The sequence below is a fragment of the Gymnodraco acuticeps genome, unplaced genomic scaffold (assembly GCF_902827175.1).
Source record: "Gymnodraco acuticeps unplaced genomic scaffold, fGymAcu1.1, whole genome shotgun sequence".
Classification (NCBI taxonomy): Eukaryota; Metazoa; Chordata; class Actinopteri; order Perciformes; family Bathydraconidae; genus Gymnodraco; species Gymnodraco acuticeps.
The window spans coordinates 148,451-175,602 of record NW_022989911.1 but is presented as its reverse complement, the minus strand read 5'-3'; the positions used below and the strand labels follow the sequence as shown (position 1 = coordinate 175,602).

The 27,152-nt window shown below is 43.0% G+C and overlaps 2 protein-coding genes and 1 long non-coding RNA gene across 4 annotated transcripts; 2 read left to right on the top strand and 1 right to left on the bottom strand.

Annotated features, from left to right (window-relative positions):
* Positions 1–374: 374 nt before the first annotated feature.
* Positions 375–10,200, top strand: LOC117540930 (phosphatidylcholine:ceramide cholinephosphotransferase 2-like; the record flags this gene model as incomplete). The annotated part of the gene is given in 6 exon segments (XM_034207887.1): positions 375–680; positions 1,808–1,925; positions 2,003–2,060; positions 2,395–2,490; positions 3,058–3,224; positions 8,667–10,200. Coding segments are annotated over 6 exon segments (919 nt in total), but the record flags the coding sequence as incomplete, so codon positions are not given.
* An 8,861-nt stretch (positions 10,201–19,061) lies between these two features.
* Positions 19,062–23,134, top strand: LOC117540967 (zinc finger protein 239-like). Of its 2 annotated transcripts, XM_034207970.1 has the most exons (4): positions 19,062–19,343; positions 20,101–20,166; positions 20,538–20,603; positions 21,525–23,134. In XM_034207970.1, exons 2-4 carry the CDS (start codon positions 20,134–20,136, stop codon positions 22,497–22,499), a joined length of 1,074 nt encoding a protein of 357 aa, XP_034063861.1. In that variant the 5' UTR covers positions 19,062–19,343; positions 20,101–20,133; the 3' UTR covers positions 22,500–23,134. The 2 variants fall into 2 exon arrangements, with proteins under 2 accessions (XP_034063861.1, XP_034063852.1); XM_034207961.1 differs by having other exon boundaries at positions 19,062–20,166.
* A 2,422-nt stretch (positions 23,135–25,556) lies between these two features.
* LOC117540991 lies at positions 25,557–26,615 on the bottom strand. Its single transcript, XR_004568249.1, has 3 exons — positions 26,286–26,615; positions 25,859–26,041; positions 25,557–25,772 (listed from the first exon to the last, which is right to left on the bottom strand). It is a non-coding gene; the product is annotated as an uncharacterized LOC117540991 (long non-coding RNA).
* Between the last annotated feature and the right edge of the window lie 537 nt (positions 26,616–27,152).

Sequence of the window (27,152 nt, the reverse complement as noted above, 5' to 3'; positions counted from 1 at the left end):
ATGTAGAAGAGACATGAGAAGAGGGGACACATGTTGATGGAGAAGAGACATGAAGAAGAGGGGACACATGTTGATGTAGAAGAGACATGAAGAAGAGGGGACACATGTGGGATGTTGTAGAAGAGACATGAAGAAGAGGGGACACATGGTGATGGAGAAGAGACATGAAGAAGAGGGGACACATGTTGATGTAGAAGAGACATGAAGAAGAGGGGACACATGTTGATGTAGAAGAGACATGAAGAAGTGGATTTTGTAGAATAGGTGACCGTTTAATACTTTTTTAAGCATGCTTCTTAGTTAACATTGAGCTGTCTTTTCTGTAACAATGTAAATGTTTCCCATAATAAAGGTATTCTGATTCTGATTCTCAGCAGCCGGCTGCAGCGCCGATGTGACTACGTGAAGATCGCGGTGTCGGAGGAACGCGCCGACCACCTCCCCGCCGAGTGGTGGAAGACGGGCGTGGCCTTCCTCTACTCCGTCTTCATTCTCTTCTTCACCACCGTCATCATCACCGTGATCCACGAGCGAGTGCCCGACAAATCGGTGAGCCCACCGCTGCCCGACAAGTTCTTCGACTACGTGGACCGCGTGCCGTGGGCGTTCACCGTCACCGAGGTCAACGGACTGATCCTCTGCGGACTGTGGCTGGTGCAGCTTTTCTTCCTCAAACATAAGTAGGGTTACCCCAAATCTATACTATTACTACTACTACTTCTACTTCTACTACTACGACTACTACTATTACTACTGCTACTATTACTACTGCTACTACTACGACTACTACTACTACTGCTACTACTATTGCTACTACTATTGCTACTACTGCTACTATTACTACTGCTACTACTACTACTACTACTATTGCTACTACTGCTACTATTACTACTGCTACTACTACTACTACTACTACTACTACTTCTACTACTACTACTACTACTACCACTGCTACTACTATTGCTACTACTATTGCTACTACTGCTACTATTACTACTACTACTATTACTATTACTACTACTATTACTACTGCTACTACTACTACTACTACTACTTCTACTACTACTACTACTACTACCACTGCTACTACTACTACTACTACTATTGCTACTACTGCTACTATTACTACTGCTACTACTACTACTACTACTATTGCTACTACTGCTACTATTACTACTGCTACTACTACTACTACTACTACTACTACTTCTACTACTACTACTACTACTACTACTACCACTGCTACTACTATTGCTACTACTATTGCTACTACTGCTACTATTACTACTACTACTATTACTATTACTACTACTACTACTACTATGACTACTACTACTACCACTGCTACTACTATTACTACTGCTACTACTACTACTACTACTATTACTACTACTACTACTACTACTACTACTATTACTACTACTACTACTACGACTACTACTAATATTATTACTACTACTACTATTATTATTATTACTACTGCTACTACTTACGGTTCAGGACGGTGCAGCTGCCGTACCAGGCCGTGTTGTATTAGTACTCGCAGTACAGAGTCGTTCTGAGTCAGAAATGAGGTTGAAAAGTGTTTAGTGTATATATATATATATATATATGATATAAAACAAGACATTTCTTCAGGATAAATGACAAACAATTGAGCGATCTAACTTTAGACTTATCTAACTTTAGACTTATCTAACGTTGACTTATTGCACCAGCTAAGGGAAGATGTCCCTAAGTGGTAGCTGCACGGATGAAATGTATATATTTTTTTATATTTATTGAAGTAAACGTCTTCTCTCTGCAGAGCTATAATCGTCCGTCGCTGTTTCTTCATGATCGGGACCCTGTACCTGTACCGCTGCGTCACCATGTACATCACCACGCTGCCGGTGCCGGGGAAACACATGGTCTGCGCCCCAAAGGTACAAATACACAACATCCTGTACATTTACTGCATGTTTACCTGTTCGCTCCTTACAGTATGTTCTGCTTCCTGCAGCTGTACAACGACTCAACGGGGAAGATCTGGAGGATTCTGAGTCTGATCTCAGGAGGAGGTAACACCCCAACACTCAACTTTAAAAATATACAATATACAGCTTTATTTATAACTTTAAAACCTCCAGGCCAAAGTGCTGTACAGTCAAATAAACAAACACACGTACTCAAATCACACACCATAAAACAAGTACAAGTAAAAACAATAGGCAGTTTAAAAGCAACAATCTACTAGATGTCAAAATGCTGAGGAGAAGCGGTGGGTTTTAAGGAGCGATTTAAACGCAGACAGTGCGGAGGCCCGTCTGATTGCAGGGCAGATCATTCTGGCTAAAGACTGGTCAAACTTTTCCACTGATTTTGTTGTGTTGTTTCTGTTTGTTTGTTGTTTAGGTTTGTCTCTGACCGGCTCTCAGCTGATGTGCGGTGACTTCCTGTACAGCGGTCACACCGTCATGTGTACGCTGTCCTACCTCTTCATCAAAGAGTGTGAGTACACACACTTTATCGCCATTTATGAAAGCAAACTGCATACATGTCCATTACTCAATTTAATGAGATAGTTTGTGAGAAATTAGTCAGAAAAACTTTGTGAATCTTTCAATATTACTTATAAAGTCAATCTTGAATTAAAAAGGAAGTAATGAAACGGGCTTAGAGGCATGTTCATGTATTTCAAAGTGGACCTTTCCTTTAAAACGGTGAAACACAGGACCGTGTTTGGTAAGAAAAGCAGTCCGTTTTCTTCTTTCTGTGCAACCAGTCAGATTACATACACACTTCGGGATGTTTGGTTTACGCCAGACGGGTTGGACTTTTTAAACAGCAGGCGGATTGATGTCGTTACCAGAATGAAAGTATTTGGAGACGTGACATCCACCTTCGATCTCAGTCCGCTGATTATTTCAAGCAAGCAACTGTCTATATTCAAATACTAACATCTGTATTTATGTACACATCAACGTCTCGCGTCAAAACCAAAAATAATCTTCACACGTCCATAGTGTGATGTACAGCAGTGCTACGTCCAGGAACATGTGTGTGTGTGTGTTTCAGACTCTCCCCGGTGGATGTGGTGGTATCGATGGATCTGTTGGTGCCTCAGCGCCTCGGGGGTTCTCTGCATCCTGATTGGTCACGAGCACTACAGCATCGACGTGGTGGTCGGGTACTTCGCCACCACCAGGACCTTCTGGTGGTACCACACCATGGCCAACACACATGTAGGTTCACACACACACGAAACTATTAACTATACCAGCGGTTTTCAAAGTGTGAGGCGCTCCTCCCTGGGGGGGAGGACGGCCGGCTCGGTTCGCTGACGGCCGGCACCGCCCTTTATTTGTCATGTTTTTAAACGGCATCATTGAAGTTGCGCTGACAGACGACAGAGGTCCGTTCAGCGGGCCGTTTCCACGCAGCGAGGCTCCCCCCCCCCCCCCCCCGTTGACTAGCATGCTCTACCAATTTGTGTGGGCTGGGCTGGGTGAGATTCCAGGGCTGGTTTTTAGTCCCAGTCCGCCCCTGCCTCCACCTACCTTCTTCTTCTTTCGTGTAACGTCAGAGGTCCAACTCGGTGTCGTGTAGCCATGCCCGCATCTCTGGTCCTAAGTCGAAGAGGCTGGCTTCCGAGGGTGGTCTATATAAAAGGCAGGTGGTGATTATGTGTTCGGCAGTCTGTTCAGGGTCACCGCACTCACATGCAGCACTGTCTGCCAGGCCCCACTTCTTCATTGATGTTTTGAAGCGACTGACCCCAGTTCGTAGGCGGTTTAGTGTGGTCCATTGCCGGCGTGGTAGGTCATCTCCTCCTATGGCGCCATCTCCTGGGTCCCAGATGTAGCGATGCTTCCAAGCAGCCGCCAACCATGCATCTCTGGAGAGGTCCTCAGAGGTGGAATCGAGAATCTCTTGTGCTGCCTTGTCCACCTACCTGTGTGAGTGCGGGTTTTCCGCATTGACTTTGATCAAAAGTAAGTGCCGGTCAAGGCTTTAGCCAGAGGATGATCTGCGTTTATTCCCGTCTACATTGCATCCCCGCTTCATCCGCCTCTGCGCATCAAAGACGCAGACTCATTGTTCCCACTAAAGTAGGGCTGAGTGTAATAAGGAGGCAAAGTTGACGTTCAGTGTGTTGCCGGGAGCATAAGGATTTATCCGCCATGTTGAAAATGTTAAAAAAATAAAAATAAAAACATAAAGATAAAATATGTTTTTAAAAGTTATTGTTTAATGTTTTAAGGAGGTGACGCTACTCAGCCAATCAAATTGGTGCAGTCAGTGAGTCAGCGCGATAGATTCAAACACAGAGACAAGAGAAGTCGACAGTCGGAGTCATTTCAAATGGCAGAAGGTCGACAGTGAAAACAGAGCATTTAATGACATGTTCTCTTACTGGACCTCTTTGAAATGCAATTGAATACCCCTGCATTATAGCAGCAACAACAATAATAGCAATAATAATTGGGAGAGGGGGGGGCGCTGCTGTTCTTATGTTCTCTGAGAGGAGGCTCACCTTCCCACACTTTGAAAACCCCTGAACTATACAGTTGCAGGTACATTTTTTATGTTTACTAATCAATTAATGGCTAAGTTCTTGTAATTGTAATCACTGAAGCCCTTCGTCTACTTATATGTAATTCTAAGGGCTTGTTAACATATGATATGTTATTTTTGAAATAGCTCAAATGTTTTATAGAAAATAAATAACATTAAAACAACTTTTTTATATATGTTTTACCTAAAGTTGTGATTATTCTTGCAATAAATTAAATGTTTATCTCATTAAAAAAAACTAAACTAAAGACATTAAAAAAGTAAAACAACTTTTAAGACAACAAATACAACAATCTTATTTTGGGCAAATAGACACAATCAAATATGGTGCTTTTTAAGAATCTGAAACCAGTAAAGTGTTATTTTTGATTACGTATTCGTGATTATTTTAGCAATTAAATAAAAATAAATTGCCAATAAAATGTCCAAAGAAAACCTAAAATAAAAACAGTAAAACAACTTTCAAGACATATTTTTAAAAAAAAACATATACCTCATTATTTTATTCAAAATAGTCTTAAAGGTGACATGTCATGCTTTTCCGGTTAGTACCCGTCCCCTTGTTGTTATGAAGGTTTTCATGCATGTAAACGGTGTGCAGAGTCAAAACCCTCAAAAACACAGAAAATACCTCCCAAAACTTCTCGTTGGAGAAACGTCACTGTCCATTTGATTCTTCCGGGTACATCATGATGTCATGTCGTCCCCGGAACGAAATGGACCCATTCTCTCTGCAGCCGTTACGTTACGTCCGCGGAGCCGTTACGTTAAGCCCCCGCTGATTGGTCCAATTGACCAATCCACAGACTTCCTCACACACTCAGTGCAAGCAGCTCTGCTGATCTCTCCTCCCGGGCTGCAGGCTGATAACAGACAGTTGGGATCGCGGCGGCAGACCCATTCTCTCTGCAGACCCGTTCTCTCTGCAGACCCATTCTCTCTGCAGACCCGTTCTCTCTGCTGACCCGTTCTCTCTGCTGACCCGTTCTCACTGCAGACCCATTCTCTCTGCAGACCCATTCTCTCTGCAGACCCATTCTCTCTGCAGACCCATTCTCTCTGCAGACCCGTTCTCACTGCAGACCCATTCTCTCTGCAGACCCGTTCTCTCTACAGACCCATTCTCTCTACAGACCCATTCTCTCTGCAGAGCCATTCTCTCTACAGACCCATTCTCTCTGCAGACCCATTCTCTCTGCAGACCCATTCTCTCTGCAGACCCATTCTCTCTGCAGACCCGTTCTCACTGCAGACCCATTCTCTCTGCAGACCCGTTCTCTCTACAGACCCATTCTCTCTACAGACCCAATTCTTCTCTGCAGACCCTTCTCTCTGCAGACCCGTTCTCACTGCAGACCCATCTCTCTGCAGGACCCGTTCTCTCTGCAGACCCGTTCTCTCTGCAGACCCATTCTCTCTGCAGACCCGTTCTCTCTACAGACCCATTCTCTCTGCAGACCCATTCTCTCTGCAGACCCGTTCTCTCTACAGACCCGTTCTCTCTACAGACCCATTCTCTCTGCAGACCCATTCTCTCTGCAGACCCATTCTCTCTACAGACCCGTTCTCTCTACAGACCCATTCTCTCTGCAGACCCATTCTCTCTGCAGACCCATTCTCTCTGCAGACCCGTTCTCTCTACAGACCCATTCTCTCTGCAGACCCATTCTCTCTACAGACCCATTCTCTCTGCAGACCCATTCTCTCTGCAGACCCATTCTCTCTACAGACCCGTTCTCTCTGCAGACCCATTCTCTCTACAGACCCGTTCTCTCTGCAGACCCATTCTCTCTACAGACCCATTCTCTCTCTGCAGACCCATTCTCTCTACAGACCCATTCTCTCTGCAGACCCATTCTCTCTGCAGACCCATTCTCTCTGCAGACCCGTTCTCTCTGCAGACCCATTCTCTCTGCAGACCCATACTCTCTGAACCTTCTCTCTGCAGACCCGTTCTCTCTGCAGACCCGTTCTCTCTGCAGACCCATTCTCTCTGCAGACCCGTTCTCTCTGCAGACCCATTCTCTCTGCAGACCCATTCTCTCTGCAGACCCGTTCTCTCTGCAGACCCATTCTCTCTGCAGACCCGTTCTCTCTGCAGACCCGTTCTCTCTGCAGAACCCGTTCTCTCTGCAGGACCCGTCTCTACTGCAGACCCGTTCTCCCTCTGCAGACCCGTTCTCTCTGCAGAACCCGTTCTCTCTGCAGACCCTTTCTCTCTGCAGACCCGTTCTCTCTGCAGACCCGTTCTCTCTGCAGACCATTCTCTCTGCAGACCCGTTCTCTCTGCCTGACCCGTTCTCTCTGCAGACCCATTCTCTCTGCATGACCCGTTCTCTCTGCTAGACCCGTTCTCTCTGCAGACCCATGTCTCTCTGCAGACCAGTTCTCTCTGCAGACCATTCTCTCTGCAGACCCAGTCTCTCTGCAGACCCTTTCTCTCTGCAGACCCAGTCTCATCTGCCAGACCCGTTCTCTCTGCAGACCCCATTCTCTCTGCAGACCCATTCTCTCTGCAGACCCATTCTCTCTGCAGACCCAGTCTCTCTGCAGACCCAGTTCTCTCTGCAGACCAGTTCTCTCTGCAGACCCCTTCTCTCTACAGACCCATCTCTCTGCAGACCCATTCTCTCTGCAGACCCATTCTCTCTGCAGACCCAGTCTCTCTGCAGACCCGTTCTCTCTACAGACCCATTCTCTCTGCAGACCCATTCTCACTGCAGACCTGTTCTCACTGCAGACCCAGTCTCTCTGCAGACCCGTTCTCTCTGCAGACCCGTTCTCTCTGCAGACCCAGTCTCTCTGCAGACCTGTTCTCACTGCAGACCCATTCTCTCTGCAGACCCATTCTCTCTGCAGACCCATTCTCTCAGCGTTTATCAACCTTTTTCTTACTCAATATCAAGCCACACTTATTGTTTCTACTTCGGCTGTGACTTTGTGTGTGCTCAGGGTGAGTTTCGCTGTGTTTCGCTGTGTATCGCTAAACAAGGAAACCACACCTCCACGGAGCTCAGCGCGATTCACAACGTCCCGACTGGTCCCGACCAATCGGAGCACACTGGGCTCACAGGGAGGAGGGAGGAGGGGGGGGGGGGGGGGGGCAAGAGCTGCAACGAGCCGTTTAGTGGAGAGAGTGAATACACGTAGTTTACAGAGATGCTGTATGCGAAACCAATGTGAGTTTGGAACATTGAACAATGTAAATCTATTCTAGTAGACCTCAACAATGGAATTATGATCAGTGGAAATGGCCATGACATGTGACCTTTAATCCTATCTTATTTTGTGCAAATAGACACAATCAACAGGGTTTCCGCTAGGATTTTTTCTCGCCGGTCAAATGTCCGGACAGAATTTATTTTACCGGACAAATTTGAAACTTACCGGTCATGTTTCAATAATAATAAGAAGAATTGTGTAGCAGAGTTTCCGTTAGCAGGTAATTACCGGATTAGGACCGGATATGCTGATGTTTAAAACTCAGTTAATGGGAGTCATTTTTATATTGCTTCAGTTTATAATCGTAACAGATCGGAAAAATTCAGATTCATTTTTCAATAAATGATTCAACAAACAACAAACAACATAATTATTACATTCAAATAAACTACTTGTAGTAGATGAAGTACATTATTCAAAAGTTTAAATTAACTTTGAATAATAACACGGGAGAAATGGATCCTCTCTTTTTCCCTCTCCCTCCCTCTCTCCTGACAGCCCGTCAGTTTCTCATGCAGCGCGCTAAACAGTGGGCGGAGCTTCAGGTGATTATGCAGCAGCTGATCTGATCGCTCTCTCACGTCCGGTTATACTTAACTCGCGTTTATGTCCATATCGATCAGATCCAGCTCTCCTGATCGGCCTTTATAGAGAGCACCGATCAAATTATTAAGAGTGAATATCGGCCGATAATGATCGGCAGCCAATCGATAGGAGCATCGGACATTTTGACCGGCAGGTTTTGAATTTACCGGGTTTTATTAAATTTGACCAGCCAAAAACCGGTAATTACCGGCTAACGGAAACCCTGACAATCAAATATGGTGCTTTTTACGAATCTGTTATTGTTTTATTAATAAGTTCTCCTGATTCTTTTCTCTGCCCAGGCTCTGCGTCAGGCTCCCAACAACTTCCTGTCGAGGACGTGGTGGAACCCAATCTTTAACTTCCTGGAGAAGAACGTCAGAACCACGGTTCCCGTCGTGTTCTCGTGGCCGGTGGCGCTGCCCTCGTCCTGCAGACAGCGGTACCGGATAGTGGAGGGAGGGAGGGACGAGTGAGGATTAACCATCAAGCATCCTGTTTGAACAAAGCTTTATTTATTATTATTTCCTCTGCTTGACACTGAAATGATGACAAGTGTACATCATCAGGAACGCCTGGGATTTATTTTTACAGGACCGACGACGGCGGAGAAAATCAGTCAATCTATGGTTCCTCTTCTTTGTTTTGAATGTAAGCGTATTAACAAAGATGGCGGCCGCTTAAAGCATCTGCTGCTCTGATTCCTGCAGCTGGTGCTTCTGGGTTTATCATCAAGAAAAATGTCCTCAAAATGGGTTATTTTTTGTAAAATGTTGTAAAATAGTCCACAAAGAGTCCTTACACTGTGTAGTGAAAGCTTGTTGTTTAGCTAACACATGCTAGTGCACTAATCGTAACAATGCTATAGGGCCTTCTATGATAATAATAATATTTATATATCTTTAAGCAAACATTAAGGCACATGTTACAGCGCCCCAAAAAGTGATAGTCAGATTATTTCTAAATTGTTAGTTTGTTAGCTAGCCAGAGATTCATGATCAAAGATATATAGCTATAAACGTAGCATTTTGAGATTCAATCCTTATGGCATTGGTTAAAAATATGCTTTTGCATCCGTAAAAGGTAAATGTACCACTTCCCAACAAATAACAATAAGGCTAAGTATTTAAATATGTAGAATATAATTTAGTTTGTTAGCTAGACAGAGATTTACAACCTAAGATTCATTACTAGCGGAAATCCTCAGTTTTGAACTTGTTTAGGTTTTGGATTGCGGTTAGCAACATGCTAACTACAACAAAAGTAGCCTCCATGAATGGTAAATGTATCTCCTCCCAACCACTAATTCTGAAGCTGAATGTTTGCATATTGAGAATATTTCTTACTGTTTAGTTGTTAAACTAGCTAGAGATTCAGGACCTCAAATAGTTAGCCATTTAGCATTTTCAAGGCTAAGTTCAGTTTGGTCAAAAAGTTGTTCAGACATACATGAACGGTAAATGTAACATCGACGACAATGAAATAATGAGATTTATTTCTGAGTGTTGGTTGGCTGGCTAGATATTCAAGGGTCAAAGCTGAAGTGCTAGGGACTCACAGCTAACTTCATTACTTTGGACATATTTGCTCATTGTTTTGGGTGCAGTTAGCCACATGCTAACGACAGAAAAAAGTGTTTTGTAAAGTAAGAGTAAGATATTATGAGTATTGTTGTACATTTATTTCTATACTTTATTATTGTTAAGTTATATTTACAAGTCAAAATGTGTTTAGTGTTGAGACGCTGAGTTCAGTGTTCTCTTCTTCTCTCTTTTTTACACTGTTCTCTCCATTTTACACCGTTCTTTATTGTAAAATAAACAATTTGAACGTCCACCAGTTGGATTAATGAAGATTCATGTTGTTTCATAAAGCTCCATAAAAGTAACGTTCATTATAAGTGAACTACTACATTAAAATACAAATAGAGCACTTTCTCCTCCACATATGAAACTCGTATTTTATAAACACAATGAAAGCGAATAGGTGTTGATGCAGGACTTCATCCTAATTAGCCCAGATTAACAACAGGAACATATAATGTTATATAATGACCTAATACAGTGTATAGGAGCAGTCCTTCAGAATGAATACTCGTACCTTTGTATTTACGCTTAATTAACACATTTTAATTCAGGACTTTTACTTTATTGGAGTATTTTTCCATTTTATTCACACTTTTACTTTAGTTACGTTTTTATTTGTTGTTTTGTCTCGACCTGCTTCCTGTCGCCGCTTGGCTCCTCTTCCTTCTACCCTGGAAAGAGAAGAAGAAGAATCTGTAGATTTCTGAAGCACAAACACAGAATATATGTTGTTGTTGTTGTTTATGCAGGGCTTTACGTACGTAGTTATCCCTGGCGGACCAGCCGGGGTAAAGCTGCATGTGGAGCAGCCTCTCTTTCTGGGCCAGATCGTAGTATTTAGATTGTTCAGAGCGAGACAGAGCGTGCCACTGAGGAGCAAAGAGGGGTTAGGGTTATTCTTCCTTTAGTTTAAAGGTCCCCTGTTCTCCTGTTCTTCATCAATACATCACAGCTCTCAGATATATCCAGAGCCTGTCTCTGATTGGCTGAAACACCAAACAGATCATTGCAGCATTACCCATAATCCCCTCTGTTTCAGCCCTGTTTCCAAAGTGCTGATTCTCTGTCTGTTACTTTAGATGAAAATAAGGAGCCCCTCCCCACGCCCCTCTGAGAGACATTTGGTTACAAAGAACTCAATGGTGCTCTAGGAGGAGATTCAGGTGATAAGGGGGGGGGGGGGTTACCTTAGTTACTGATTGGCTAATGGTTACACAAGACAACACATCATTATGACATCAAGTGGCCAAAATCTGTTGGGTTATTTTTTGCAAATCACTATAGGAGGCAGTAGTTGTATCATTTCAGATGTAAAACATTTAGAGCTGTGTGTTTCCCAATGTGCACCTGGTTTGTTACTTTCATAGAGTGAGTCAGCATTTCTCCACTTCCTGTTCCCTGTCTCAGAGCCAATGGGATCTCTCCATAGGATTTAGGAAAGTATCTGAACTAAGGTCTGTGGTTGAGACTCATTGAAGAGACGGATCACGTTTTGTTCTACATTAAATCATCAGCAGTGACCCCTCTGGTGATTTCTGAAGAGTGGACGTGTCTGAGAAACGATAGTTGTTACCAAGTGGCTGAATAGGACTACAGAAGTCGTGGAGGTCGTTGTACGTCATTACGCCGAACACGTGAACACTCCTCTGAGTTAGTTTCTGTTCTGCTTGAGAGCAAGTCCCTGCCTCCTGCAGAGTGTTCCAACAAACGCTTCAACTCCTTCCATCTAGAATCTGTGTGTTTGAATATGGATCTGAAGTCGGCGTGACGTTGAAGTCGTGCTGCTGGACTCGGCTGTAGCTCCTTTATAGCATAACGTTAGCATTTAGCTTCTGGACATTAGATTTATGATTAGAACATTATAAAAGTAGACATGTGGAGATTATCCTGAAGAAAGCATTTATCAAACAGGTTCCTTTTCCACAGACTTTATTTCCAGCTATTTTCCTAAATCCTCTGGAGAACTCCCGTTGACTCCGAGGGAACCAGCAGCTTGCTTCCAGGTAAATACGTCATCCCTGCACCGCTCTATAGTAAGAGATGACAGGTGAGATAACCCTTTTGACATCACTATGACATCATTATAAGTGGCCGGGGCTTACCCTGCGTCCCAGGATGCGGTTGATGGCGGCGCTTTCTCTCTCGCGTCCTTCCTGCAGAACTTTGTGTCTGGTTTCCTTCATAAAGAGCATGAAGGCGTTCAGAGGCTTCTTCACCGTCTGTCTGAGAGCGAGACGAACACACAGAGGAGTTCAAAAGTCAACATTTGACCCAGAAATAGATGCCTCGGGTCAGACGCTTTATTGTTCACCAAATAACAGGAAAGTGAAATGTGTGTGAGAACCATAAATCTCTCTGTTCTCATGGACTTTCTCAAGCAACGTGTTTTGTGAGGAGGATTTCTAGTGGAATTCTTTTTGTGGTTAAATGTGAAACTTATTAAGTGAGTAATTAGAACAATTAGAAGTGCACTCCGACTATTAAAGCAGCAGCAATCACTGCAGAAAATAAAAGTCTATGTTCTTGTACATATCGTATTCCATTTTTGCACTACTTTTTATTTAGTATTTTAGTTGTTGGAGGAGATCATTGCCATTTCTACACTGTAGCAATAATCTGAGTCTAAAGTCCCGTCTCTAGCTTCAACACGAATGCTTTCTGCAAAGACGGTGTATCGTTGTTGTTGTTGTCATGACGAACCTAAAAACACAAGCTCACCTGTTGATGCCATTGCCATGGTAACAGGTGTCTGACACTAAGGAGTGGGCGTCGGCTTGTTTGGAGGCGGCTGCACCGATTGGTCCGCTGTAAGGAGGGGAGGGGGGGAGGAGTCTGTCGCTGTAAAGGAGGAGGGGCACGAGAGGGTGGACGCACTCCTGCAGAGGAAATAATAATATACAAATCATAAGATACATTACAATAAATATGTATACAACTATTAAATAAAATATAAATTTCAACCAAAAATATAAATTAAATATATAAATTTGAAACTAAAAATAAATTAAAAATATAAGTTTGAACCAAAAACATAAATTAAAAATATTAGTTTGAACCAAAAGTATCAATAATGATAATATTTATTATTATATTAGATAAATAAAATGTATTTATAGGGCACCTTTTAATTGTAATAATTAGAGTCAACATTCATTAAAATGCTACAAAATAAATGTAAACAACATATTTGTTGTACTTTTTGTCGAGGGAACCACGTATAATATCCCCGCAGTACTGTATAGTATGCATTTGGAGTATTAGTACACAAAAAGTACTTGATGTTACAGGAAGAGACGGCAGCTTGTAGGTTTCTCCTCTCAGCGCTGATTCCTTCACACTAACTGTGTTGGATGGATAACAAACTGACCAGAGGGAATCATAACAGCACAGTATGGTACACATCACACACACACACACACACACACACACACACACACACACACACACACACACACACACACACACACACACACGGCCTGAGGTCAGTGCAGGGTTTTACAGTTAACACTGATTGTGTTAGAAGGGGAGCGTATTGGCTTAAAGGGGTCATTTGTCCGCACGCACACACACACACACACACACACACACACACACACACACACACACACACACACACACACACACACACACACACACACACACTCACATTAGCAGCAGTGTGTGTTGTGTGTTGTCGCCCCCCGCTGGTCTGATCCAGGTACTGCTGCTGAGGTTCACACCAGTCAGACACCTGAAAACCTGAGAAGTGAAAAAAAACATCACATTTTCAATAAATAAATATATTTGTAATATCAAGTTGGATTAAGGATATTAATTGTATGTCGTACCTGCAGGGCTCTCGTTCAATCCAATCTCCTAAACAATAATTCAATTAGTTCACCCTCATATTGCAGGACATCAATCAAACATTTAATACATATTTGACAATAAGTAAGTAAATATGAAATATAAAGTGCATTTTTAAAGAGCACGAGGATAAAAAAACAGCACAGTCAATATATATATATATTAATCATATTATTCGTTATATTTACATTTTTAAATAATGATCTTAAAATGGAGAAAGGTGACCCTAAATATTCATAATAATAAACACTTTTATAACAAATATTTTTTGACAAATGATAATAAAGACTGTATTTAAATTATGCAGTAAAATCACATGACTTAGATCAAATAAAAGATTAAATCATAAGAGATAATACAATAATAACAACTAATTTAATAAAACAGTAATACAAACTCACCCCTCTGCTGGACACCTGCTCCATTTGTTAATAATAATAATAATAATTTGAATTAAAACAGGAGAGGAAGATCTTCAGACCTCCAACTGGGATTAAATCATGTTTGTGATGATATATACACACACACACACACACACCCACTCACACACACCACACACACACACACACACACACACACACACACACACACACTCACACACACACACACACACACACACACACACACACACACACACTCACACACACACACACACACACTCACACACACACACACCACACACACTCACACACACCCCACACACACACACACACTCACACACACAACACACACACACACACACACACCCACACCACACACACACACCACACACACCAACTCACACACACACACAAACACACACACACACACACACCACTCACACACACACACCACCACTCAACACTCACACACACACACACACACACACTCACACCCAATACACACACACACACACCACACACACACAAACCACCCCCAGGACACACACACACACACACACACACACACAAACACACAACACACACACAACAACACCACCGACACAAACACCACACAAACAACACACACACACACACACCACACACTCACACACTCACACACACACACACACACACACACACACACACACACACACACACACACACACACACACTGCCAGTCATTGTTTGCCTTGGGTTGCTCCGCTGCCATTGCTCATTTTCTTATTACTCAGTTTCTACACTTATTTATGCAGCGAGGAATAATAACAAAATGCGTTTCTATTATTTTGTCCACCCCATTCACTTCAATGAAGGTATGCTGAATAACCTACAAATCTCCTTAAATAAATAATCATAAAGTTGTATCACCGTCTGTCTTCCAATGAACTGCTCTCAGGCTGCTGGCATTTAAAATTAAATTAAAGCAAAAATAAGCAAAACGTAATTATTTAATGAAAAATGGGAAAAACTGAGCATTTCCTTTCTAGTGTGTTTCACTGTTTATTGTTTTTTATAATTATTTTTTTCTGGATTTTGTGAAAATCTATAAAATGTGGTTTCATTTTGTATAAATGAGTACGATTGAGCGGTTGAAACGGTTAAAGGAACTTCCCCCTGCACCTACAAGGCAACGGGAAACGCCAAGGCCTGCGCTCAGTAGTGGCCGTGAGCGTGGGCACATCCAACCTGCTCCTGTTAATCAGGGACACCCTCTCTGGTCGCAGACTCCTGTGTGACACTGGCACCCAGCGTTTCAACACCTTCTCAGTGAGTTTCCCGACTTGACGCAGCCCACCTTTTCCGCTGCCACTACCAAACACGGGGTCGAGCACCACATTGACACTAGAGGCCCCCCAGTCTACGCTAGGGCCCGGCGGCTCAAGCCTGACATGCTGGCAGTCGCCAAGTCGGAGTTCGAAAACATGGAGCGTCTGGGCATCATCTGCCGCTCAGACAGCCCTTGGGCCTCACCGCTCCACATGGTCCCTAAACCAGCCAGCGGCTGGTGACCATGTGGAGACTACCGCCGCCTTAACGATGCCACTATGCCAGACCACTACCCGGCCCCTCACATCCAGGACTTCTCTGCACACCTGGCGGGCAAGCTGGTCTTCTCCAAGGTGGATCTGGTGCGGGGCTACCACCAGGTTCCGGTGCACCCCTCGGACGTCCCCAAAACTGCGGTGAGTACGCCGCTCGGGCTGTTCGAGTTTCTGCGTATGCCGTTTGGACTTAAGAACGCAGCTCAGTCCTTTCAGCGACTGATGGATTCAGCGCTCAGAGACATGCCATTCATCTTCGTCTATTTAGACGACATCCTTGTCGCTAGCTCCTCTGAAAAAGAGCACCAGGCACATCTCAAAGACCTTTTTGCGAGGCTCAACTAATACGGCCTGATTATCAACCCGAAGCGGGTTGTCCTCCATCCACTTCCTCTGACATCTCATCAGCAAAGATGGAGCAGCCCCCCTCCCGTCAAAAGTGGAGGCCGTGTCCGCCTTTCCCCGACCACCCACAGTTCGGGCGCTCCGAGAGTTCCTCGGGATGGTGACGTTTTATCACCGGTTCATCCGCCGGGCTGCCCACACCATGCGCCCGCTGTACGAGGCCCTCCAAGACAAGTCCCTCAGCCAGGCCATAGACTGGACGGCCGAAAAGGAGGCTGCTTTCGATGCCACCAAAGCCGCCCTGAGCGAAGCCGCCATGTTGGCTCACCCGTCACACAAGGCCCCCATTGCTATCACCACCGACGCGTCTGACTACGCTGTAGGCGCGGTGCATGAACAATGGGTCGACAACGCCTGGCAACCGCTCGCTTTTTTCAGTCGCCAGTTGACCCCCAGGGAGCGCAAGTACAGCGCTTTTGACAGGGAACTCCTTGGCCTCTGGTTGGCGGTTCGCCACTTCCGTTTCCTGCTGGAAGGCCGTGAGTTTACGGCGTTCGTGGATTACATCCACTCACATTCTGCATGTCAAAGGTTACCAAGCCGTGGTCTGCCTGACAGCAACGCCAGCTGTCGTACATATCCGAGTATACCACGGACATCCGACACATCGCTGATAAGGCTAACGTGGTCGCGGACTGCCTCTCCAGAGCGGTCATCGGAGCTGTGCAGCTGGGCCTCGATTACCTCCGCATGGGCGCTGACCAGGCCTCTGACCACCAAGGCCTTGGTCACAGGATTATGCCTGGAGGAGGTCACGGTCGGTGACTCGGGCGCGAAGCTGCGGTGTGACATCTCCACGGGCCAGCCTCGATCGCTGGTCCCTGTGGACTGGCACCGACCCGTTTTTGGGGCGATTCACAATCTTTCGCAGCCCGGCAGGAAACCGTCCGTGAAATTGGTGTCGTAGAAGTTCGTGTGGCAAGGGCTTAAAAGGGACGTGAAGTCCTGGGTCGACTCATGCATGGGCTGTCAACGGGCTAAAGTGCACCGCCATACTAGAGCCCCTTTTGAACTTTTTGCGGTTCCTGAGAGGAGGTTTGACCTCGTAGGGCCACTCCCCCCCCTCTCACGGTTTCACCTACCGTTTCACTATGGTTGACAGGACGACCCGCTGGCCCGAGGCCGTTCCCCTCACCTCGACAGCAGCTTCTGACGTCGCCCGCGCTTTCATCGGCACGTGGGTGGCACGCTTCGGGACCCCATCTGACCTCTCCTCTGACCGCGGCTCTCAGGTCACCTCGGAGCTTTGGAACGCTGTTGCTGTGGGTTTGGGGGTCAAGCTGAACAACATCACCACATATCACCCCCAGGCTTGTGTGAACGTTTTCACCGACCCATGAAGGCAGCCCTGCATGCCGGCTTGACAGACGGCAACTGGGTGGATAAGCACCCGTGGGTTATGCTCGGCCTCCTGTGTGCCCCCAAAGAAGACCTGCAGTCCTCGTCGGCGGAGCTTGTCTATGGTTAGACGCTAAGAGTCCCCGGGGAATTCATTCCCGCCGCCACTGTGCCTTGGTCTGCGGCCGGGCAGCGCTCCTCCCTGCTGGAGACCGCCTGGACATTCAAGCCCGTCGCAGCACAGCAACCCAGCTTTCCGGGTGTCCCCCGGACTACGGTCGGCGGTTTATGGTTTTCATTCGCCACGACGCCCACCGCGGCCCCCTGCGGCCCCCTTACGACGGCCCGTTCAAGATCATAAGACACAGGAACAAGAGCCTGGTGGTGGATGTTGGTGGCAGACCTGAGACTGTCCGTCGACAGGATTAAGCCTGCTCATGTGGACGTTTTCAGGCCGTTGGAGTTGGCTCTGCCCCCACGTCGGGGTCTTCCTCCCATGCCCTACCCCCCACCCCCTGTGGGGTGGCCCTCGCCCTCGTTGGCGCCCCTGCCGTTGCCTGCGGCTCCGCCCTCCTCTGCCCCTGTGGTCCGTACGCCGGGGTCGGGTGGTCCTTCCTCCCCGACGCGAGGATTTTGACTATGGGTGAATTCTGGAGGGGGCTTGTGTGGTGGGTTGACATAATTCACCCACGGAACTATGAGTGGGGGTATTGTTCCGCACAGACATTTGAGTTAGCCGGACCTCCGGTTTCCCCGGTCAGTTGTCCCGGGCTTGAACTTGTTTGCATTCTGTTTTAATGTCTAATAAAAGTCTAGCTTGTTCTTTCGACACACCGCCTCCGACTCCCGTCTCTCGGCACTACACTGTATACAAATAATTGAATTACTTAAAATCACTTTGCATAAATTGAATCTTAAATAATAATTTTAAGTAAATTAAAAAATGTCTTCCAGAATTCATCTTTTATGTTTTGCAACATGAATGTTGTTCCTTTCTTTAACAACTTGTTTTTTAAATGCCACATCTTATTATTAAAGTTATTATTATCATTAATATATTTTTTTTACTTATTGTGCTTTTATAAATATTTGTATTTTATTTATTATATATTTTTTTATATTACTATATGTAGTTTTTTAGATTAAGTATTCATAATTGGAGCAACTTTCAGAACGCCACATTTCCCCCTCAGATAAATAACGTTATTTATGTATTAGTAATAGATTGGCTTTCATTCTTTCTGTTATTATTTGAACACTTGATTGCACTGTCTGTTTTTTCCCCTGTATTTCAACAACGTTTGTTGAAAGACTACAACTCCCAGGATCCATCAGCTGTTATCCGCCCTTGATAACAGTGATACACTCGTTGAGACTGTAAGGATACACTGGACATGGATGCATTATGATAACTTATAGCTTTTATTTGAATCATTAGGTTTTAAAAGTTATAACATGCTCTAAAAGCTGACATTGTTATTTTATCTCTCCTTTCATCTAACTGACAGAGAGCGGAGGCGGGGCTTAAGGGAAAACTCTACTGCGCATGCTCTGTGGGCCCTCATCTCAGTACTTCTGCTCTCGACCATGCTCTCAGGCACGATCCAGTTGTTGTTCAACTTCCATCGGTCGGAGTCTCTATCAGCTCTCATTAATATCTATCTGTGATATATTAGAATTTAACCCGTTCCTCTCAGGAGAAGAAGAGACGAGAGGAGCTTTAGAACAATTCCACCTCTTCATCCGGGTCCTTATCTGCTGCTAGCTGCTTCATGCTAGGTGGCTAATGCTAGTCGATGAACATCAACCAACTGAAGAACAAAGAGTAGCAGAAACACCGGGTAATACTGTGTACTTTTACTATGATACTGTGTACTTGTACTCCTAAGATTACTGAGTACGTTTACTATAACACTGAGTACTTTAAAACTGATAATACTTAGTACTTTTTTATTTGGAGCTGTTCATCGATCATTCCTCACAGCAGGCTCACCTCTCTAAAGATGGCGGCGCAGACAGCAGCAGCGGCCCCTAGCTCTCCCGAGTCTTTAGTGTAGACCGAGAGGTACTCAGCGGCTTTGGAATACGTTGATCCTCGCCTGCTACCTACATGCCGAATAGGAGACGCCGCAAGCGGTGTGGGAGGAAGCAGAAGAGGGGTAAGCGCGGAGGCATCCGAGCTAGGCTAGCAGCTAGCCCACACAGGCCCGCTATTCCGAGCACTCTCATGGCTAATGTTCGCTCACTGGACAATAACATGGACATCATAAGACCACTCCGGTCGACTCGGAGTGGGGTGAGAGAGTGCTGTGTGTACGTTTTCACGGCTAAACGCTCAGACAGAGCTACGGTTAGCGGGGGGAAGAGCCGCGGCGGCGGTGTGATTGTTCGCATCAGTGATGCTTGGTGTAGGGACGCGGTGGTTTTCTACAAACACTGTTCACCGCTGGCGGGGTTTATGTTCGTGAAGTGCAGGCCTTTCCATCTTACCCTAACCTGCTAGCAGGATGGAGTTAATTTATTCCCACCTCTGCTGCTAAGCTACTTCTTAGCTGTAGATTGGTTTTGTGTTGACTGTAGTGTTAATACTTATTTCAGAGAGCCAGCAGGAGAAGGAGCACTGAGAGCAGCATGGAGGGGAACAAAGAGACCCCCAGAACTCAGGTCAGTGTTCACTTCATCTCAATATACAGTCCCCTCCAAAACTATTGTAACAGCAAGGCCAATTGCTTTATTTGTGCTGTAAAGTGAACACTATGTGGTGTGACATCAAAAGGGTCAGTATTTCAGCTTTTCATTCCAGGTTTTTACATCTAGATCTGTTAAACAACTGAGAAGATAGCACATTTTGTTTACACCCCCCCATTATTCAAGTGAACAAAAGTATAGGAACAGATACTTAAAATAATGCTTAGTATTTAGTTGCAAATCATTTGCTTGCAATAACTGCATCAAGCCTGCGACCCATTGACATCACCAAACTTTTGCATTCTACATTGGTTTTGTGGTGACTGTAGTGTTAATACTTATTTCAGAGAGCCAGCAGGAGAAGGAGCACTGAGAGCAGCATGGAGGAGAACAACGAGACCCCCAGAGCTCAGGTCAGTGTTCACTTCATCTCAATATACTCCTATCACTGTTATCCCTTACACTGGGGGTCATTTGGGTTATTTAAGGACTTTAAACCTGTACATTTATTTAATGAGAAAACTATCTTGAACATTGTGGGGTTTATTTTACAGACTTTTATTTTTAGATATGGTTTCGGGTGTATATCAGTGTCTCTACTTTAAAGAGTCCTCTCCTGCTGATGTTGAGGTGTATATCAGTGTCTCTACTTTAAAGAGTCCTCTCCTGCTGATGTTGAGGTGTTTATCAGTATTTAGTGTGTATACTGTGACAGGTCTCCATGCTTTAATGTTCAAAAAGCTCTTTATTTTTTTCATACTGCTTCTGAAGCACCTCTTTTCACCCTCCGTCTTAAACCAGAGCCTTAGTCAAAATTCTGAGAAAACATTTGAAAAAAAGTCAAAATTCTAAGAATAAAGACTGAATTCAGATTTTAAAAAATCTGAGGAAGTCAAAAATTATAATTCAGAACAATTCTGATTCCTATAAGAGTTTGGGAAAATCTTAATATTGAAAAAAAGTTTTAATTCTGAAACATGTAAATATAATCAAGTTCGGGAAAAATCTGAATTCTAAGGAAAAAGTAAGAATTATGAAAACATCCTGAAAATAAACAATTACTTCTGTAAAATGCGAATTTTGAATATGTGGAGAAAAGTCCGATTTAAATTCTGAAAGACATTCAGAAATCTGTAAAAAATAAAAATCATTGCGAATGTCAGCAATAAGGTCAAATGTCAAGTTTATTAACTAAAGTCATTGAAATAAAAGAAAACATTCAAATTTGATTAAGTATGATTTGGTCATATGAAATCAAATGGGCTTGTTTTATTTTTGTAGATCTCTGCACAATGGCCTCTCACTAACTCTTTGTCTCTCGCTGTATATTTTAGGAACGGAGAAGAAGAAAGCAAACCGGACCTCACATCTGTGACCAGTGTAACAAATCCTTCTCAACATCTAATACTTTAAAGATTCATCAGCGCATTCACACTGGAGATAAACCGTACAGCTGTGACCAGTGTAACAAATCCTTCTTAACATCTCCTACTTTAAAGGCTCATGCACGCATTCACACTGGAGAGAAACCGTACAGCTGTGACCAGTGTGGGAAAACCTTTGCTCGGAAAGGTCACCTTTCATCTCATCAGCGCATTCATACTGGAGAGAAACCACACCACTGTGAAGAGTGTGGGAAAACCTTTGCTCAGAAAAGTCAGCTTTCATCTCATCAGCGCATTCACACGGGAGAGAAACCGTACAGCTGTGAAGAGTGTGGGAAAACTTTCACTAGATCAGATAAACTCAAAATCCATCATCGTATTCACACAGGACAGAAACCATACTGGTGTGAAAAGTGTGGGAAAACTTTCACTACATCAAGAAATCTCTCAATCCATCATCGTATTCACACAGGAGAGAGACCATACTTGTGTGAACAGTGTGGGAAAACCTTTACTCAATCAATTGAACTCACAGTCCATCATCGTATTCACACTGGAGAGAAACCATACAGCTGTGAACAGTGTGACAAGTCATTCACTACATCAAGTCATCTTAAGAGCCATCATCGTATTCACACGGGAGAAAAACCACACAGCTGTGAAGAGTGTGGGAAAACTTTCACTACATCAAGTGAGCTCAAAAAACATAATCGTATTCACACTGGAGAGAAACCATACAGCTGTCTCCAGTGTGACAAGTCATTCTCTAGATCAGGTCATCTTAAGAGCCATCATCGGATTCACACTGGAGAGAAACCACACAGCTGTGAACAATGTGGGAAAGCCTTTACTCAGATCAGTTCCCTTAGATCCCACCAGCGCACTCACTCTGCCTCCATCTTATCCTTTTCTGAGTCAAGCTAGCATTCCCCCTGTGTTCTACAAATGTAAAGCTGACCAACCGTGACTTTACATTCTAATAAACATGTTTTTTATGGTCTACATTCAGACGTCCCAAAATCCTGCTGTCCTCACACTCTTAGCTCTATATGAGAGTGCTCTGGTTAATACAAATGTTTTTTTATTTTAGATAAACCAGCCGTTTCACACTTTTCTGTGTGTAACGTTCACTGAATTGTTTTTATTCCATGTTTTGGTTCAATTGAAATGCTTGAGTTGCCTTTTTGGTACTTTTTTATTTTTAAAGTGATGTTCAAAACACTAAGAAACGTTAGGTATGAGAAGTGATAAAGTACATTTGTGACGTTCTTGTTTTGTTGTCTCTTTGTAGGACACTGATTTAAATTATTCTTAAACTATGAATTATTTTTATGCTGTGTATGTAATTTATTATATGTAATGTCTTGTCTTTTATCTGGACCCTGAGTCTGTAATTATAAAGTTTTCATAATATGATCTCATGTTCATTATTTGACTTCATTGTGACTGCCATTAGTTTTCTGTGTTCTCAGTAAATGTGATTCTTGCTGCTGGAATAATCTGAGCTGTAAACTTAAAACTTGTTTTCTATTTTCTCATTAAAGTTGTCGACACAAAGACTCTTTGACTCATCATTAGAAATATATAATGACTTCAAATCACTTTGCATTATATTTTAAAGCTCGGTCTTGGTTTACTAGCAACAAATAATAGAACGAGAATTCAAATATATATACATATAGTATTCTGATTAGTTTTATTTATTTAGTCATTTATATTTTCGTTTATCGTTTTCCCCTTTTATTATTTTGAGCAGGTATTATTATATATTTGAATAATTAATTAATTTGCTTTGAGTCCAATATATAAAGTGTCCTTGGGTTTATGAAAGGCATTATATACATTTCAGTTATTAATATTACATCATTTAAATTGTAATAAAAGGACCAAAAATATTACAAAATTGAAATATAGCTATATCTACATGTAATATATATATATATACTCAAAAATAATGATACGCACAGTATAATGACAAACTATTCGTTAAAAATAAAATAATAAATGTGCAGTATTGGTATGACGAGAGGAAAATCTTGCAGATATTCAAGAAAGGAACTTTTTATACATTGTGCAAAAAAAGACTAAGCTAACTCAAAACCCTTAAAGAGCTTACGAAATGAAGGACAATACTGTTCTTATTAGGATAATATATACTATTATTAATGGGACATCATTTGTCATTAATGACAATATGCCCGCTGTATTTATAAATCGTGATTTATTACAACTTTCCATGCTCGCTTCCGATGTTACACGACCGCTCCGGACCAAACAGCTTTCGCCGGTTAGTGATGTAATGCACGTCACGAGTAGAACACTTTTTGAATAATACACTAACTATATGGCTGATGTCGGACTCTGGCTCGGATATTTCGACAGAATCGAGTGACAGTGAGTCGTCAATAACCTCGGTGCACTTTCAAGAAGAGGAGGATTTTATTGAAGAGGATGCCGGTGTGGTGGAATCAGATCATGCGGGCGAGTCTAACGTGGTGGAACCATACCAGTTTGAGCCACAGTATTCAAGTAGCGGTAGAGATACAGACGGGAGCGAAAATGGGGACGATGATCCTGGATTTGGCGGAGATCCGGTGCGGCAACAGAACACAGACTGGTATAAACATTTGACTTTAATTCATAGAGATTCTCAATAAATAGTAAATCAATAATAATAAATAGCAGGCACACTTCACTCAGGCAACAGAACACAGACTGGTATAAACATTTGATTATAATTCATAGACACTTGGCTCAGGTAACTGCATCACACTCTGCTAGGCTTGGAACTCACCACAGAAGTATTTTTTGTACATTTAGGTGTACATGTGAAAAATGTACAATCATGGAAACAATTGAAGAGTGCCAATGCTGCCAAGAAAAGGATGCCATGGTGGCCAAAATGGAGGAATTCAATGAATATGAGGGAGATGGTGCAAACATAACCGGCGTAATAGATCACCCAGGATTCCAATCAAATTGTCTGGATGTTTGGGTGTTGCAGACAGCCTATCATCATGGATCTGGTACATCGAAAGGTTCCTCATTGACATTGTTTTCGCACAAGCGTAGAGTCTCGGTCAAGAGTTCGGTAACATACTCTGCAAAAAAGATGTTTTATAATCAAGAATTATATACTATATTTTCTAGTCCCCCAATTATGCATAGCATGCCCTGAGGCACTTTGCATAAGTAATCATTGTAGTTGAAACTGTACACTCCATTCTCACATAGCTCAATTTTCAATATTTACACAATAATGTTTTCCAAGATTGAATGTTTTTCATTAATTTGGTAAAACGGTATAATTAATGTTATTATACTCTCACTTTCTTACCATATGTAGCTGCTGTATTCACACGTCTAACTACATGACCACCTTTCTTTGCTTTGGGGAATTTCACAGTGTATTGGAGTTGTCCTTGTACTGGTTTTGGCATGCTTCCTGCCAGAGTTCTCATTGTAGTGCAGTGCTGCTAGGATCAACCTACAAAATAAATACATTTATTGTATTGTATAGAGAGAGAAAGAGAGAGAGATAATGTAGCAGGCACACTTGGCAAATAGATAAATAAGTAAATAAAGTTGAAGTCTAGTATTTTCTGATGAGATTCATATTATACTTTACATACATGCCAGTGTACGAGTATGCATACATCTTTGGGGCAAACTGGTTGACTATACTGTGGTATACTTCCACCCCGTAGGCTTTCTGTGAAGGTGACATCTTCTTGACATCTCTGACAAAAGCTTTCTGGCTGACAACTTTATTCAGCTTTAGTGCTGGCACTGAATCTGAAAATACACAATCAAAAAAGGATATACGACAATAGAAAAAATATTAGTTCTTCACTGCATATCATTTTTCTTTACTGAAGACACAAAAACATTCCAACACAACATTTGATGTGTGGTCCATTGTCGTAGAAAATATTATTACCTGCTTTGAGACATTTTTTCTTGGGGTTCTGAGCTGCAGGCAGCCGACCATGGGCACATTTCTCGAACACTCTGCCATGTTTGGTGTGAATGTTTATAATGTGGTTGTTGAGGGACAGCCATTTTTCAGCAATAATTTCTCCATTTCCATCCGGAGTTGATACGGCACACCAATACAGATGGTTCAGAATGGATTGTATCCATTCCCCAATATCGGTACATTGCTTGTCCTTTGCAAGCTTTACCAGTTTTTTAGGTCTAAAAAATAGAAAGTGCAGTATTTTTTTTTTTTTTTTTAAATTGTAGTGAATTATAATTCTACTATAGTTTAAAAATTAACCTACTTTTTGCAAGGTGCCAAACGTCGAACCGATGGTCCACATGTTCTTGGTTTTCCTTCAGCCATTTGTTGATCTGTGTGTGTCTGTCACAATTGTCTTCATGACGAGGTTTTCACTCTCCAAGAACTGGACACATCGCACAAGCCCCTCTTTTTCCATGTGGACACTTGAAGGGACTTCATTACTCTGGAAATACATTCAGAACACACGTAATATATTTTATAAAGATGGCTATCATAGAGCATTTGATTTTCAGTGGTCATATTTGTAAACATGGTTAATGCTTTCAGCTTGAAATGCATCGGCCAAAAAAAACCACTCCTGAAATTATATTGTTTTGTGTTCGATAGAAAATATTCTCAGCTGTGTTTGGCTATAAAGTATTTGGAGGAGGCTATTCATAACATAGGATACATTCACTAATACTGACCTGCACTAATTGAACATCCAACACCTTGTTTATTGTGAGGTCTTGTATGGTATAGGATCCATACTTGGCACAGCGTCCATCCCCTCCTAACACCAGTTCTTTGTTTTTGTTCGTCTCCTTCAGTTTCTGCACAATGTTGTTCCGATTCTTGGTCCAGACTGTCTTGATTGCAGGTTGAAGGAATTTCATCGGATGATTCAGAAATGTCCTTGTTGTGATGGTGTAGCAGTTGATGGACTTCAGTACCCTCAGCACTTTTGTTGGTGATGTACTCGCAAAAAGAATTCCTGCTGACAACAGCAGATTTCCAGCAGGAGTTTTATCAATAAAAGGTTGACTCTGCCATGACCTGTGAGAAAAATATATTCATTCCATTTTCTATCATACTATACAACCTGTAAGAGTATCTCATGAATATGACCACCTGTCAATCATGGCCACAAATATCATTCTCTAATACATATTTCGCATGGTCATCATTTAAAAATATTACCTTTGAAAACCACAATGTTTGCAGTTTTGATCGATTTCCACAAATGTGCCCATTGCTCTACGAAGGCGACCTGGCGAGTTCTCTTTACACATCGGACAATGGGTGAATAGTGACATCAGGAAAGACATGAACACAAGCAGAAGCTTACTCCTAAGAGGATCAGTGTCGTCCTGGTTGTCACCGTCCCTGTGAAATGGACAAAGAGTAAAATGATCAAGTCTGCAATAAATGGCTGGATCCGACCCGGCATAATGATAATGTAGCAACATTTAAAAAACATGACAAAGCGATACTCATCAGCTGACGAATCAGATTCCACGTCTGATGGGAAGATGATCATTTTGATCATCCTCTTCATGTTGGCTATTGTCGGT